At 43.9% G+C, this 15799-nt stretch overlaps 1 protein-coding gene across 1 annotated transcript in view; it reads right to left on the reverse strand.

The window, feature by feature from the left end:
- Positions 1-459: 459 nt before the first annotated feature.
- The window catches only part of BRAF (B-Raf proto-oncogene, serine/threonine kinase), a 38255-nt gene continuing 22915 nt past the window's right edge, over positions 460-15799 (reverse strand). Inside the window, 5 exon segments of the mRNA XM_075275247.1 lie at positions 460-511; positions 3205-3357; positions 6304-6492; positions 7433-7506; positions 11711-11721. Of these exon segments, the coding sequence (XP_075131348.1) occupies positions 472-511; positions 3205-3357; positions 6304-6492; positions 7433-7506; positions 11711-11721 (467 nt within the window). The 3' untranslated portion in view covers positions 460-471.

Raw genomic sequence — 15799 nt, forward strand, 5'->3', positions numbered from 1 at the left:
AGTTGGAAAAAAAAATATCCACACTCACCTGTCCCTGGTTCCCTGGTGTCTCCCACAGTGGTCTGGTTCTGTTGCTCTGGGGTCATGTTTTGGTGGATGTTCTCACCTCACATGATCACTGAGGTCAACTTAAGTAAAGGACATAGGTGACATTTGTGACTGATGCTCCTTTACTTAGACATCAGAGGCTGCTGATTGGACTCAGCGGTCACATCTAGCAGGTACTACAGCCAAAACAAGACCCCCGAAGCTGGACCAGACTGCGGTGGGAGACACTGGAGCACCAGGAACAGGTGATTTATATATTTATTGTATTAATTTTTTTTCCCTTTTTCTTCCCTATGGGAAAGGCTAAAGTTCACTTAAAGCTAACACAGAGCAAAGCGCCCTCTAGAGGTAACATGCAGTATTACAGTGACAAAAAGAACACATAAAGGGGCACTTTGCAATTTATAAAGGTACTTTATTACTTTAGTTCTTCTCACACGAGTAGTAATTCCAGCGTCTGTCTCTACAAAATAAAATAGCAGATTGATAGTCAAGCAAAGAAAAAAATTATATACTGATGCTAATAGTGTTGTCTCTCACAAGCAGTCACCATTACCCACTGCTAACTGGGGGGCTGTAAGAGGTAAGTTCTGGATGTTTTTTATCTTTTTTTTTTTATTTAAACTAATTTCAAAATATTACCGTATATACTCGAGTATAAGCCGACCCGAATATAAGCCGACCCCCCTAATTTTACCACAAAAAACTGGGAAAACTTATTGACTCGAGTATAAGCCGAGGGGAAGAAATGCAGCAGCTACTGGAAAATTTCAAAAATTAAAATGGTTGGAGTTTTTGGGTGCAGTAGTTACTGGGGAAGGGCAGGGGGTGTTTTGGTTGTCTGTCTGCCCCTTCCCTGAGCTTGAGGACTGTTTTTTCTTCCACCACTTGGAATTCAGTCTGGCTGAATATAGGGTATCTGCAGTGCTCCTATTAACCCCTTCCCAATGGAACAGGAGCACTGCAGATCCCCTATATTCAGTAGACCGGGCACTGTCAGACACAGGGATACCTAATGTGTTTGTGTGTCACAGTCATTTTGTACTTTTGTATGTATTCTAGGGAAAGCAGGGATTTAGAACTTTAATTTTTTTAAAAGCTTCTTTTTCCCCCACTATTTTATGGGAGATTCTATACATTGATATCGCAGCTGGTCATAGACCCCCCTTCCTGACTTGAGTATAAGCCGATGGGGGGCTTTTTCAGTACAAAAACTGTGCTGAAAAATTCGGCTTATACTCAAGTATATACGGTAGTTTTATTTTTACTACTCTACTTCAGACAATCCCTTTAACCCTTAGGCGCACCAGGATGTACAGTTACGTCCTTGTGTGCATGAAAAAAATGGCACTAGCTGCTGGGTTTCAAACAGCAGAGATCCGGCACCATTTGCCATGGTCAAATGGACTACGGCATCTGAGTGCTTACTTTCACATTCTATATCATTCTTGGTAATGGGATGGCCCCATCATGGTGCAATCGCGGGAGTCACCCTATTACCAAGGCAATCTGGAGCCTTCTGAAGGCTCTCAGTGCTGCCATAGTATTGTAACTATTGAAACCTGCGTGCAGTAGGCTTCAATAGTTACATAGGAAATCTACCATAGGCTGCAATATAGTAGTATTGCAGTCTATGGAACAGTTGATCTTAAGATCACATGTTCAAGCCCCCTAGGCGGGGGGAAAAAAAAAAAAAGTTGTAAAAATCTAAAAAAATTCAAAAAACATAATTTAAATCACTCCCCTTTCCCTGGAACACATTAGGCATCCCCAAGTCCGAAAACGGCCAAACTATTAAAATATAAAAACATTTGTCCTATACGGTAAACAGCGTAGCAGGAAAAAGGAAATGGCTGATTTGGTGGGGGTTTTTTTGGCCATATTACCTCCCCAAAACAATGGAATAAAAAGTGATCAAAACAACATACATTCCCCATCATCGTACCAGTAAAAACTACATATTGTCTCGCAAAAAAAAAGATGCCTTACAGAGCTCCGTATGCTGAAATATAAACAAGTTACGGGGGTCAGAATACGGTAACTCAAAGAATTTTTTTTTCTTCAAAATTTAGAATTTTTGTAATGTTCTTAAAATATGAAAAAAAAAAATGTATAAGATTTGGTATCACCCTGATCGTACCGACCTGCAAATAAATCTAACGTAGAATTTTTACCGCAGAGTGGAAGCCGTCGAAACAAAACCCATAAGAGGTCCGAACAGGAAATGAAGGGTAAAGTAGATTATTATAGTCCGGGTCTCTTCAGGCTCCCAGAGGCCAGAGAAGGTGTGCAAATAAAAATGACCTTTCCTGGGTTCATTGCAGTATCCTCCAGTCTTCTGGTCTTCTTCCTAGGATATCTGCCATCTTCTTGGGCCACAGGTCACCTTGGGCCTTATTGGCCATGTATTGTTAGAATGTCGACATCCTCACACTACAATCCCCAATCACAGGCCTTAGCAGTGACCTGAGAAGACTGGAGAAGATGGCTGACGGCCCTGGAAGAAGACTGGAGGACAGGAGCATGCTGCGGTGGATCAAAGGGGAGGATAGGAATTTTTTATTATTTTTACACAATTTGTCTGCATCCTATAATGGACAGTAAAATGTCAGCCCATTGGCCGCCACTTTACTGGATGCCTCTAAGGCAAACCCCAAAACGTTTGGGTTTGGTAGAACCGTACATTTTTGGTAAATTACATAAACACGGATCATTACGAAACTAGTTCACTCAACAGCAATGATGGTAATGGAGACTGTGCAAAGTGATCTCTACAAAACAGGAAGTTTCAGGAATTGTTAGGAATAGTGGGGACTGTAAAAGACACCATTTTAGGTTGTTTTTTTAAACATCACCAAAGTTATTAATAATATATATTTAAGGTAAAATCTTGATTTCAAAAATAGGTCATTTCCAGATAATGTTCCCTTTATGACAGGAACTTGGTGCTGTGTATATTGGGTGAGGGAAACGTGACTGCTCTGTTTCTCAGAGGGAATGAGAGTGAGCGTCATGTAGCTACGTATCCTTGGTGGCGGAAATTTGTGGTTTTCTACTTGACACCATCCCCTTCCAAATATAGACATCAAGTAGATGAAACTATCCATATCTTCTGTAGGTAGACATCATATCCTGCGTCCCAGTGCTGGTACTTACTCTTTGTAGTTATCATGGTAACTCTGAGCCCCAACAAGATAATGGTTTGGAGGTGGGTCCCATCTTAGGTAACCATCAAAGTCATTGACGTAGCCGCTCCACTTGCAGTTGCGTTGAACGGTCGTCTCTCCTTGACAGCAGAAAAATCTCCATCTATGGAATAATTTTTCACGTTTTTTTTTGTAAGACACGACTCTGATCATGGTGGGAATGGGGTTAGGTGGCATAAAGTTTTATTATTTTCTGGGCAACATAAGGTGCTGCTATAGGTTATATTGGTCTTGTCCCCCCCCCCCATTCACCCTGTGCTATCTATGACATTGGTTATCTGGCCCTATGAGGACCAAAGAAGTCACATCCAGGTGTTCTTAAAAGATCGACCTCCTCAAGGTCTCTGGAACCTTCTCCCTACACTCACTAATAGGGTTGAGCCGATCTTGACTTTTCAGGATCTATTTTAAAATCCAATTTCCGATCATTTTTCATTCAAACCCGATTTCGATCCCAATTCCGATCCCAATGCAAGTCAATGGGATTTTTTTTATTAATCGGAGATTAATCCTATTCACTATACAGCATGAAATCTAACAATTGAACGCTTTAATTGTTAGAATCCACGCTGTGTAGTGAATCACTAAGTAGCCAGAAGATTTTTTTTTTTTAATCCTCTGGCTACTTAGTCCCCCCTGGTGTCCACTTACCTGCAGAGATGGCTGCTCCGGTGCCCGGTGTTCTTCTTCGCCTCGCTGCGGCTCCATGCTGCTCTTCTCGCCTCGTTGCCCCCTGCTTCCCAGATTAGGACAGTGTGGGTGGGTACTGGGAAGGGAGACGTCACGTCTCCCCGCCCTGTATCCGCCCAAACTCTCTTAAGCCACAAGCCCCGCCTTCCTAGCTCTTTAAACACTAACCCAGGAGGCGGCAGCAGCGAGGTGAAAAGAGCAGCGTGGAGCGGCAGCGAGGCGAAGAAGAAGGAGAACACCGGGCACCGGAGCAGCCATCTCTGGAGGTAAGTAGCTATTAGAGATGTTAGTTTAGTCTCCCATTAGAATGAATGGAGGCAGCCGGCACGCAGGGGGTTAAGGATGTGTGCCGGCTGCTTCCATTCATTCCTATGGAACCGCAGCAGAGCCTTCACACTGAGTACACACTCCACTCAGAATGAGCGGAGCGTATACTCAGTGTGAAGGCTAATCAAAGCATTGTGGGAAATCGTACCGATCTCGATCCCACCTAAAAAGATCGTGTTTGGAATTCCGATCTTTTCCGAACATGATCGCTCAACCCTACTCACTAACAATCCCTGGCTACACTATGAAGAGTTACATTTTGTTGATAGACGTGATGGTAAAAGTCCTAAAATCTTCTCCCTTATAACTCCACCAGGATTGGTAGTAAATCACAGGGGTGCGACTTTAATTAACGTGACTGCAGCATCGGGGCATCACAGCGCAACATCTAGGGCTTAAACAACATTCGGCATAAAATATTGTTTTTATCCCCAAAATATACAGATATGCTTTAGGCTTAGAAGAGATTGATACAGCGTCGTTGTTCCACATGGCTTAGACGATAGCATCTGCTATATATGTTTTATGTGATAGTAAATAAATTGGCTAACGGCCCTTTTAGCCTGCTCCGTTGCCCAGTACGGCGTGCCACTGATATTAATATGGACAGATTGTCGGTGTGTCCAAAACTATTCTCTATCAAAATGACTAGACCCCTGGTGAATAGATCTTAATTAGAGATGAGCGAACAGTAAAATGTTCGAGGTTTGATATTCGTTTTGAGTAGCCCCTTAATATTCGACTACTCGAATCGAATATCAAACCCCATTATAGTCTATGGGGGAAAATGCTCGTTTCAGGGGTAGGCAACGTTCGATCTAATTATACTTACCAAGTCCACGAGTGAGGGTCGGGCTGGATCCTCTGAGAAGTCTTCTCCTTGCAGCGTCCCCGCGGCATCTTCCGGCTCTGAATTCACTCTGCCAGGCATCGGGCCTGGGCAGAGCCGACTGCGCATGCCCGCTCTACAAGCGGACATGCGCAGTCGGCTCTGCCCAGGCCCGATGCCTGGCAGACTGAATGAAGAGTCGGAAGATGCCGTGGGGAAGCTGCACGGAGAAGACTTCTAAAGGTAGGAGAAGAACCAGCGTTGATTGGCCGACTGTATAGCATTCGGCCAATCAATGCTGGTTCTGCATTGAACTTACATTCGAATAGCGAGTGGTACTCGATCGAGTACGAGTATTTCGAATACCGTAGTATTCGATCGAGTACTACTCGCTCATCTCTAATCTTAATATGTGTCAACACATTGTAGTTATGGTAGCCCTTGAAGAGCCTAGCGATAAGAGCAGAGACTATGGGGGGGGGGGGGGGTTGTTATATATATTGCCTCCCAAGTATTGGCAGGTGACGCCTCCATGTTTGTTTCTTCTATTCACCTCACCTCTCCCTCCCCCGTCGCCTTCCTTCCTCTTTTCACACCTTTGCGGAGGTTTAGGGGCAGGGGAGGAGAGGCGGAGTTAAGGCGGTTCAGAGGCGGAAACTCGTTTATTTAACACGTGGGGCGTGACCTGTACCTTCTGCCCGAAGTGTGAGGCGAGAGGAACTCCCTCCCACCCTACCCGTGCGTTTTTTTGGTTTTTGGCTTTTGTCTTGTTCTTTCCTTTTTTTCGGTTTTTTTTTTCTTTTCAGTTGTCACAGAATGGCGGAAGGTCCATGCCCCACAGTAGGGTGGAGCTTGCCCACAAGTCCGATGTCCAGCTGTGGGCAACCTCTGGGAAGTCGTATAAGAAGAAGGCGGGGCATGATAGGGTTGTTTGTTAATGTTTATGATGATTTGTTTAAAGAAAGATAATAAAATTCGCTGTGACCAATCCCAGTTTTAACCACACCTATGTCTGAATTTGTTTAATGAGGCGGCTGTAGGAGGAATGGGTGTTCAGGTTTATTCACATCCCTATAGTCTTATAGTATTATATCAGTATTTCACCCTCCATATCGTAATCCAGGCTGACACTTTCTAGTCCCTAAACACAGGTATATGAATATGGGTGGAAAAAAAAAAAATTCTAAAAATTATTTCACTTACTTTCTGTCTTCTTTTTTATTATTATGGTAACTATCCATTCCACTCAGGACGGTGCCAAAGGGACAGGTGAAAGTGAACTCCTCGTCAAAGTCATTGACGTAAGCCGTCCAGGAACAGGAACCTGGGTTATTAAAGGTGTTCTGACAGCCGAAATCCCAGACACGATCCTCATACTTATCGTCATGGACGCTGAAGGTATAAGAGGACGGTAACTTTTTTGGCACCACTAAGTTGATATATAATAATTTGTAATTATTACAGTTGTTGGTAATGGCATATGAGCTGATACATCAGGAGGCCACTGTGATCTTTATGGTGAGGTTATGTGCTCCACTCCAGAGTGCTAACTGCCTCTCTGCTCCTCTTAAAGAAGCAGTCCAATAAACTTTTTGTCCTCTCTACTTGAAAATGAGCCTGTGTAGTGTAATGTTACTGTATAACCCACTGACAGCTTTATATTGAAATTATGTGCTCTTTTCTGGAGCACTGTCCTTTTTATTCTATGCTCCTCTGATGCACACAGTGTTTTCTATATGTAAAGGAGGTCAAACTCATGATACAAGACTATTAGAACCTTAATCTGATTCCATTGTGAATCTGACCACCTGCTAATGCAAGAAGCAACAGAGAAGTGGAGAGGAAGGGGGACAAAGCTCCAGAAGGAAGCATGTAACTCCAACTTCAAGCTATCAGTAGTTTACTCAAGTAACCGTACACTGTGCACAGGCTTATTTTGCAATGGTGGAATTTTTTTACTACAATGCTTTTTTTAAACTTGCCATGGGGTCCTCTGATTTCTCGTTACATCTGTACACCTATTTACGTACTAATATGTACCAAAACATCATCCCACTGCTGTATTATCCCAAGCCTAGGCCATTTAGGATTCAAAAAAAAGATGGCCGTACACAACCTATATGGGAACTGCAGCCTTACTTCATCTCACCCACTTTACCAAAAATTTTTTAGAGCTTGATTTAAGGACTTTCTGGATTTTAGTGGAAAATACTGCCAGAGGGTATTAAAATAAACTGGCCATAGCTTGAGTGACTTGTTGAAACCTTCCCGACATTGAGCTCTCCCCCCCCCAGTGTCCCAATAACAACTTCTATTTTAGATCTTGCATTACCTGATAATTAAACTAATGCTCTGATGACTCTTACACTCATAATTGAGAACTTGATCGTAGTTGTTCACCCAACGCTCTGAAGGAAATAGAGCAAATATATCACAATTATTGATATTATATTTAGGCTACAGCTCTATGACATGGTCATTCGGCCATGCAACCTCATTACTGAAAAAGACAAAAATTCGAAGGGGGTAAGTTAAGGACCGGTGGGTGGTTTAGTGTCCCTTTATTATTGGATTCCACCCAATTGTTAGGATTGGAGAATTGTTCCATTCTTCTGGTCTGTTGGAAAATCAGCAGAACAGACAAATGGACTGCTAAAATATTGAACAACCAATGGAACCCGAGGGACCCCATTGTCTATAATGATATCCATCTGAAGCTCATTCTTATTAATGGAATTTGCTGGAAACAAAAATAGAAAAATCGGGATTTTTTTGTCTGTCAATTTCCAATGGACATTGCGATGTAGTCTCCGAATGGAGACTCTGACACAGATATGAACCCAACCTTCCTTAATCATCATAAAATAGATATCAACTTCACCTGGAGGAGCTGCAGACACTACTCCGATCCCGAGCAACAGCACCAGAATCGCCTGCATAGTGACAAAGCTGGAGGGCGGTAGTCTTGGTCCGGAAAAAGTCTTTAAATGTCAGGAGGTAGAGGAACTTCCTGGAGGTCTGAGCTCCTTGACTTTATATACACCAGAATGATGGAGTATTATTACATATTAACCAGTCGTCCTTCAGTCACCAGTGCCAAAACTGATATCCCGCAGTGAAAAGTTGGCACAAAGCTTGGTATTGATATTAAGTACACAGCCGACAAGATGGACTGAATGAAAGGTGACTATCACTGGGAACAACAATGACCCCCCTCTTTTATAAAGGAAAACCTATAATATATATAGTGAAGGAAATAACGTGATCCCTGGTGATTTTGTAAGTTTGCCCACTGACTGACATGAACGGTCTATACCTTTAAGGGTAGGTTCATTTTAACAGTGAGACGTAGAATATCACCTCACCTCTCCGATGCAGTGTTTGGTCATCGCTCGTGCTCCTGGGTGATGTCCCTGGCTTCAAGGCACCTATCCATATCTGACCCAGTTGTCTAAGCATAACAATTAGAGATGAGCGAGTAGTGTTTGATCGAGTAGGTGTTCGATCGAATACTACGGTATTTGAAATACTCGTACTCGATCGAACACTACTAGTTGTTCGAAGTTTAAGGTTCGATGCAGAACCAGCGTTGATTGGCAGAATGCTATACATTCTGCCAATCAATGCTGGTTCTTCTCTTACCTTTCCGAAGGCTTCTCCGTGCTGCGTCCCCGTGTCTTCTTCCGGGTGGAATTCACTCTGCCTAGGCATCCGGCCTAGGCAGAGCCGACTGCGCATGCGCGGGCATGCCCTCGCATGCGCAGTCGGCTCTGCTCAGGCGTCGATCCGGGCAGAACTGACCGCGCATGCGCAGTCGGCTCTGCCTAGGCCCCGATGCCTAAGCAGAGTGAATTGTAGCCGGAAGACGCCGCAGGGGTGCTGCGCCGGGAGAAGACTTCAAGGGAAATGCAGCCCGACCGTCACTCGTGGACTTGGTAAGTATAATTGTATCGAATTTTGCCTACACCTGAAACGAGCTTTTCCCCCCCATAGACTATAATGGGGTTCGAAATCCCTATAATCGGATTTCGAACCTCGGACATTTTAGTGTTCGCTCGTCTCGAATAACAATCTGACCCTTGGCAAAACGCTCAGATCCTTACGCTTGCTCATTTATTCTGTTTTCAACAATCAACTTCAGGAACTTTTCACTTCTTGTTTGATATTTCCCACCTTTGACAGACGCCATTGTCACCGGGTAATCCATGATATTTATACCACCTGATGCTGTTTTTTTAACATAACTGATGGGTGTATATTTTTGTAAAGGAGTGGGAACCAACACCGAGCAGAACACCTGTTAATCTACCAGATATGGGAGGCAAACAAAAATATTGGTCTAGCCTCCTATGCTAGAATAAACAGAAACACGTACATGTCCTCAAGTTACTGAACCGACATGATCATCTTGTACATTGGAGCTACGTTCACTAAAGCTAAATCTTTGCTCGCCCTATAGAGTAAAAATAATTGTCTGCCGATGTTGACTTCATTACCATGGAACTTTCTTAGTTTGTAGTCCCAAATTATTGCAGTGCTTCCAGTCATCCACTGACCAAAATTGGGATCATCTAGGCTAGGATGCCTGCTTCACCAAACTATGAGTGCAGGATCTACAGGCCCAGCTGTGACATCTGTGGGCAAGGGTGCTACAGGCTACCATATGGACACTGTATACCTCCATGTCCTGCCGTATCTCATCTTGTATCCAAGCTAGAGGTGCCCACAGGGTGCAAGAGTCTCTGCCCAATTGTAGTTTTCCCAATAACCTTCTCCTTTGACTGTAATATTGTCATCACTTCCACAGATCATTACATTGCACATATTTTTTTGCACATTGGCGGTCTAGAGCCAGAGCCATCCTTAAATAGGCTTCGGCCCGTTAGGCTGAAAACTGGAATTTCCCAGTCAGGCTCAGGAGGAAACCAGCAATCCTCACAATTAGCGGCAATGGCTTGAGGATCAGAGACCTGGCCACATAGCAGGGAAACTTGTGGTTCAGGCGGGAGGCGATGGTGTTGGCGGTGGGAATGCCCCAGCGTTAGCACAGAAGAAAAATCTGCTAATGTAGAGACACTTGCAGGGGTCGAGAGTGTCTTGACTTTGGATGGCTGACTACTTATTGTCCACGCCTGGAATGTGGACTGTCAAGTTATGGAACGCTTCATGAATCTGTGTGTCATGGGAGGCCTCCAGAAAAAAAAAAAAAGTCTGGCTTCTGGAGCTCCCTTGAAGGTTCAAGTAGACCACACGGTGGAGTTGGCGATCTGTACTCTGACCGGACATCCTTGGAAGAGAGAGGTCCAATGATATAGGGCTAAGAAGATGGCCCTCAGCTCCAGCAGGTTGATTTGGAGGGAGGACTCCTCCTAGGACCACAGGCGGTGAATGGGTAAGGCACCAAAGGCCGCTCCCCAGCCTGAGAGACTGGCATCTGTGGAAATCACCTGCAAACAGAGGGGAAGGAAGGACTTTCCCAGAGATATTGCTGAGAAGGAAAGCCACCAAAAGAGCTCTCATTGAACCAGAGAAAACAGGAGAATCAGGTGGTCGAGAGAGGTCGGAGAATCGCCAACTGCAGGACGCGAATGGAACTGAGTGGAAGGAATGACCACGAAGGTCGAGACCATTGTGACCAGGACCTGCATGCAGAATCAAAGAATGCAGGTAGACTTCCTCCGAAAGCAGAACACACCGGACCGAAGAGAGAAGGACTTTGCCCTGGTTCATGTTGAGGATTATGCCCAGGAACTCCTTGTGTTGAGAAGGCTCTTCCACGTTTATGAGCCAGCTGAACTGGTGAAGAAAGGTCCAAGGTAATCCGCAAGCTGGCCAGATTGTCTGACTTGGAGGGGGCTTTCACAACCAGGCCATCCTAGTATGGAATCACAGAGCCACCTCTGGAACAGAGGATGGCCATGAGAACTGCCATCACCTTGGTAAATAACCAGGCAGAGGTTAGTCCAAAGGGAAGAGCGACAAACTGGAAAAATAGCAAACCTACCACAAACGAAAGCAAACACTGATAGCACAGCACAATGTGAAAATAAGCGCCTCAGATGTCGATGGACGAAAGGAATTCACTTTTCTCCAGCAATACTACCACTGATGGCAGGGACTCCATGGAGAACCTGCAGACACGCACGAACCTGTTGAGCCTCTAAGTCCAGGATGGGATGAAGGAGCAGTCCTTCTTGGGAATGGTGAACAGGCTGGAATAGCGACCCCCGAAAATGCTCAGAAGCAGGAACAGGGACGATGACTCCCTGCCACTGGAGATCGACCTCTGAATGGGGGAAGGAGGCAAATTGTACTCTATGGAGTAGCCATCGACACCATTCCTAAGAAAGAACTCCAGGAAGGAGAGCAATCATCACTGCACCTGAGAGGCCCCAAGTGGAGGGGGGGAACCTTCATGTAGGGGATGGCTATGAAGTGGAGGGCCTGAAGAACTGTGTGGGACTGCCAGACTTGTCTGCATGGAAAGAGCTTTCACCAGCAGATGGCTACTTTGATCGGGAGTCCTGGAAAGCCTGTCCTCCATAGCGAGAGGTGGAGCCACTAAAGTAGCGAAAAAATGCTGTGAACAGCGGGAAGAAGATACCTGCACTCAGGACACCTCTGGGGAAGGAGAGCTTTTTTTTTTTTTTTCTCCCTTCCGTGGCCTGTTTTTTTTTTTTTGAAGGCCTTGCTAAAAGGTCGGCCCAGATCGTCTCTGCAAAAGGGAAGGGCCACTACTGCCTTCTTGGAGGTGAACTAAGCAGGGGTCCCCCTTCCGTAATAAAAATGGCGGCACTAACTCACAGTGCCACTGGAGGATGGTGGTCATCCTCTAAATCAGCATGGACCCCCTGGTGGTCAGAGATCCCCCTTCATAACAATGGGCTCTAGAGGGGAGTAGGAGAACCTTCTAGGTAAAAACTTTGCTCAGACTGTGGGGGGAGGAGGGAGGCTTTTGTACAGAAGTTTTTTTTTTTTTTTTTATATTCGCCTCTTTATCTTCTCAATACATACCTGTGTGGTGACTTCAGGTGCCGCAGGGTCACCTCCTTGGTGAACCTCCACATGGAAGTGAGGTCACTGGCTATCCGGCCATGAATGTAGCAAGTGGGGACAGGTGAGGCGCTCAGTTGAGCACTGTGCTTGTGGGGGGTACGACTATGTGGTGTACACGCTAACGACCCTCCTTGAAACTGAGAGAGTAACATAAAACGATGTAAGACAGAAAGACCTAAGTCAGGTCGTGTCTGTCTCCTACGGACACTAGGTTTCAACTAAGCGCCGTGTCTGTGAGAGGGGTATTGCCCAGAGGCGGAGCCAACAGATTTTTTTTTGTTCTCCTAGTATCAAGTCTCCTAGTGGCCTGGCTAATACCCACTTTGTCCCTTGGTGAAAATTAGGAGAAAATTTGGACTACAATTGGAATCCAACAATGAGTGAAGCTGTATAAAAAAAACAAACAAACATAAAAAAACCATTGGTAAATAAAAAAAACTAACCCACACACAACACATAACTCACCCCCAGGGAGAAAATGAGCCAACCCCCCAAAAACACTCAGTACATGAAATGAGATACAATGGACGACAATGGTGATGATGCACATGAGTGTTTAATTGTTCACAGTTTTTTTTTATTAATTTTTTTTTGTACTATATTGCACTTGTAACATTCTAGACTAAAACTTCACCGTATGAAGACAAACAAATATATACAAATATTTTACACTCGAAAAAAAAAAAAGTAACATCAACAACCCCCCACGCACACCAAGGTGCCCTATATTTTAACCGAAAACTGGTCTTGAATGGTCTTCTCGTCAAGCTATTTTTGTTCCTGACGAACCTACCACTTTATGCCCCAAGGCATTGAGAAGTCTGTAATGGTGACCACATCTGCAATCATCTAGCCACTCAAGGATGATATAAATTCGTACACATTTCAAGCAAAATATCCAAAGATTCCCAAATAATTTTTTTTAAAAAAATAGCGCATGTGCCTCACTAGTACAACACAATGAATGTAACACACATGAATATCAAATACAAGAAAAAAATGGTTTGGTGCAATGAATGATCTTCGAGGATAAACACAACCTGTTGCCCATTTTCGTTTTACAAAGAAGTCTATATTCGACATGGATACCGCGGACAATAAGAAGGCTTCTCCCGAAGACCACGAATAATAAATTATACTATCATACAAAACCGGAAAGTGCACAGTAGAAAAACCCTCGAAGGGGTCTAAGGGACTACGATACTGATCACTGTGGCCTCTTCACTACTTACCGAGAACAGTGTCGTACATTGTATAGTGGTTGTGCTCGGTACTGCAGTTCAGCCCCATTTATGTGAATGGGACTGAGCTGCAGCATGGCCATATAGACGATGGATGTGGTATAATTGCGTTAGGAAGTGGAGCTCAATATCATAGACCCAGAAAACTCGTGACAGTATGTAAATTACTACACGGGTAACAATTTATACCATCTGAAAAGGTTTAAAGGGATGACCAAAAATTAATTTTTTGGGGGCCTAAGATATACCATAAATATCTGATCGGTGTGGGGGATGGGATCAGTAACAGCCAGTCCCAGCACGGTTTAACTGTTCAGGGGTAGGTACGGTCCCTATACTATACAGTGCATGAAGGTGGAAGCAGATAGCGCCGTACACTATATAGTGGCCAGGTCCTGAACTGGCCAAAGGGACCCATTACCCACTATGTAGTGTACGGAGCCATCTGCTTACAGTTCTATGAGAGAGTGCTAGGCATGGGGGTCAAATAAAAGAAAGATATTCACCTGCTTCCACACAATACTCAGACAAGCCAGTCTGGATGTGAGGCGAAACAGATGACCGCTGCAGCCCCATAACTGGCCTTAGAAGTCCCTAGTAGGGTATTGGAGGTACTACTAATACATCACCGATACCCGATAGGTGTCTGTTGAGGCCAGTTATTGGTAGTAGAGATCACTTGAGGGCCCCATGGGACAGAAACCTCGCGGTTTTGGAAAGCACAGCATGTCACTTATACCTACGGAAACTCCAGCGGTTTCCCCATAGGTATAATTATAACAAAGTCCGCAGAGGAAAACTCCATTAACATTGTGGGAACAATAGCGATGCCTTGCCGCTGTGGGACATCCCGTGGGGGCCATAGCCTTAGGCCAAGGCCCGAAGTTGCGGAAATGCAATTTTCATTGATGTTTTTTTGAGCCAAAGCCAGGAGCAGATTGAGCAGAAGGAAGAACTATAAAAACTTCCTATATATTTCTCATTCCATTTTTGGCTTTGGTTCAAACAAACCGCAACAAAATCTGCGTTTCCACAACGTGGGGCCTCAACCTTCAAGAGGATTTTTCACCACCTCCACCACTTCTAGTTCTTTGCATCCTTGGATTTCGGTTCGGCCCTACTGATTCTGGATCAGTTGGATTTTTTTTTTTTCCTCTAGCCCTTACGTTTCTGGAGCAAATCAGTGGTAATAATTTCCGCCAAATTGTCAGGTGGGCATTGCCAGGCAGAAGCACAAACAGGGACCACCCAACTGACCATAACTGTAATGTAAGGAACCAATGATTTCTCCGGAACGGTTGGAGCTAGAAAAAAAATTCCAACTGTGCTGGAATCAATGGAGCGGGGGTACCGATTAAATAAAGTGGGAGTTGGTGATTGGTGAAAGGTCCTCTTTAACAGCAATGGGCCTTGGGTAAACGAGTAGAACAAACTGATTACTAGAGTTGCGTTAATTGACAACCCCTGGTAAAAGGCGATTACTCTTAGGTAGTGTGATCCATAGAGACCACTAATTTACTGGACTGCCCCTGTGGCAACAACAAAGAAGAGAAAAATTAGTTTGGCATTAACCACATCATGCTATTTCCCAATACAGTCTGCTTTATTAATTAGATTTTTCTAAAATTTAAAAAAAAAATAAAAAAAATTGAAAACAAAAAAGAAACAACCCAAAAATTATAAATTTACGTGAAGAACATCCTTAAGCACAAAAATACATTGGGAATGTTTATTTGTTAGAAGTCTGAATGAAAGGAACCAATGCCCGACACACGGTATAAACCCAGAAAAATAATGTTTTTGTTTTTAATGCTATTGCATAAGTAATAAGCTTCAGCCGAGAGACAAGTGCGCTTTATACGGTGGGGTAATGGACACGATGTAAACGTTTGGAAATATGGTCTTTATTATAATTTACACACCACTTTTACATATCCCCCAGTATTTCCAACCTAAATGTGCACTGTTAGTCAGCGACTGACAGTTATGTACAGCAACATAGAATTCGGTTTATACGGGTGCAATATTATTATCATCATAGTTATTATTAATATTGGAACCTTCTGATACAAGACCCAGTGCTGGAGACGTGCTATATGTAGATACACACAGGAAGAAGACTCGAAAAATGTGGCTCGTTCTATGGAGCCTTGGGCATATGATCGACAGAAAAAAAATATATATATATATTGTAAATTTGTACTTTTGTAAATTTTTTGGGAAAAAAAATCTAATTTTTTTAAAAGTCCTGTATACTTTTACTTTCCTGAGCAAAATAATTCAAAAAGGTAAATTTGCTCTGTAAGGGCCCGTACACACGATGTAACGCGGCGCTCATTCTGACACGTAAACACGTGTCGGAGTCAGCGCTTCAAAACACAACCCCATTGACTTCAACGCAT

This window comes from Leptodactylus fuscus, chromosome 5 (assembly GCF_031893055.1).
Source record: "Leptodactylus fuscus isolate aLepFus1 chromosome 5, aLepFus1.hap2, whole genome shotgun sequence".
NCBI lineage: Eukaryota > Metazoa > Chordata > Amphibia > Anura > Leptodactylidae > Leptodactylus > Leptodactylus fuscus.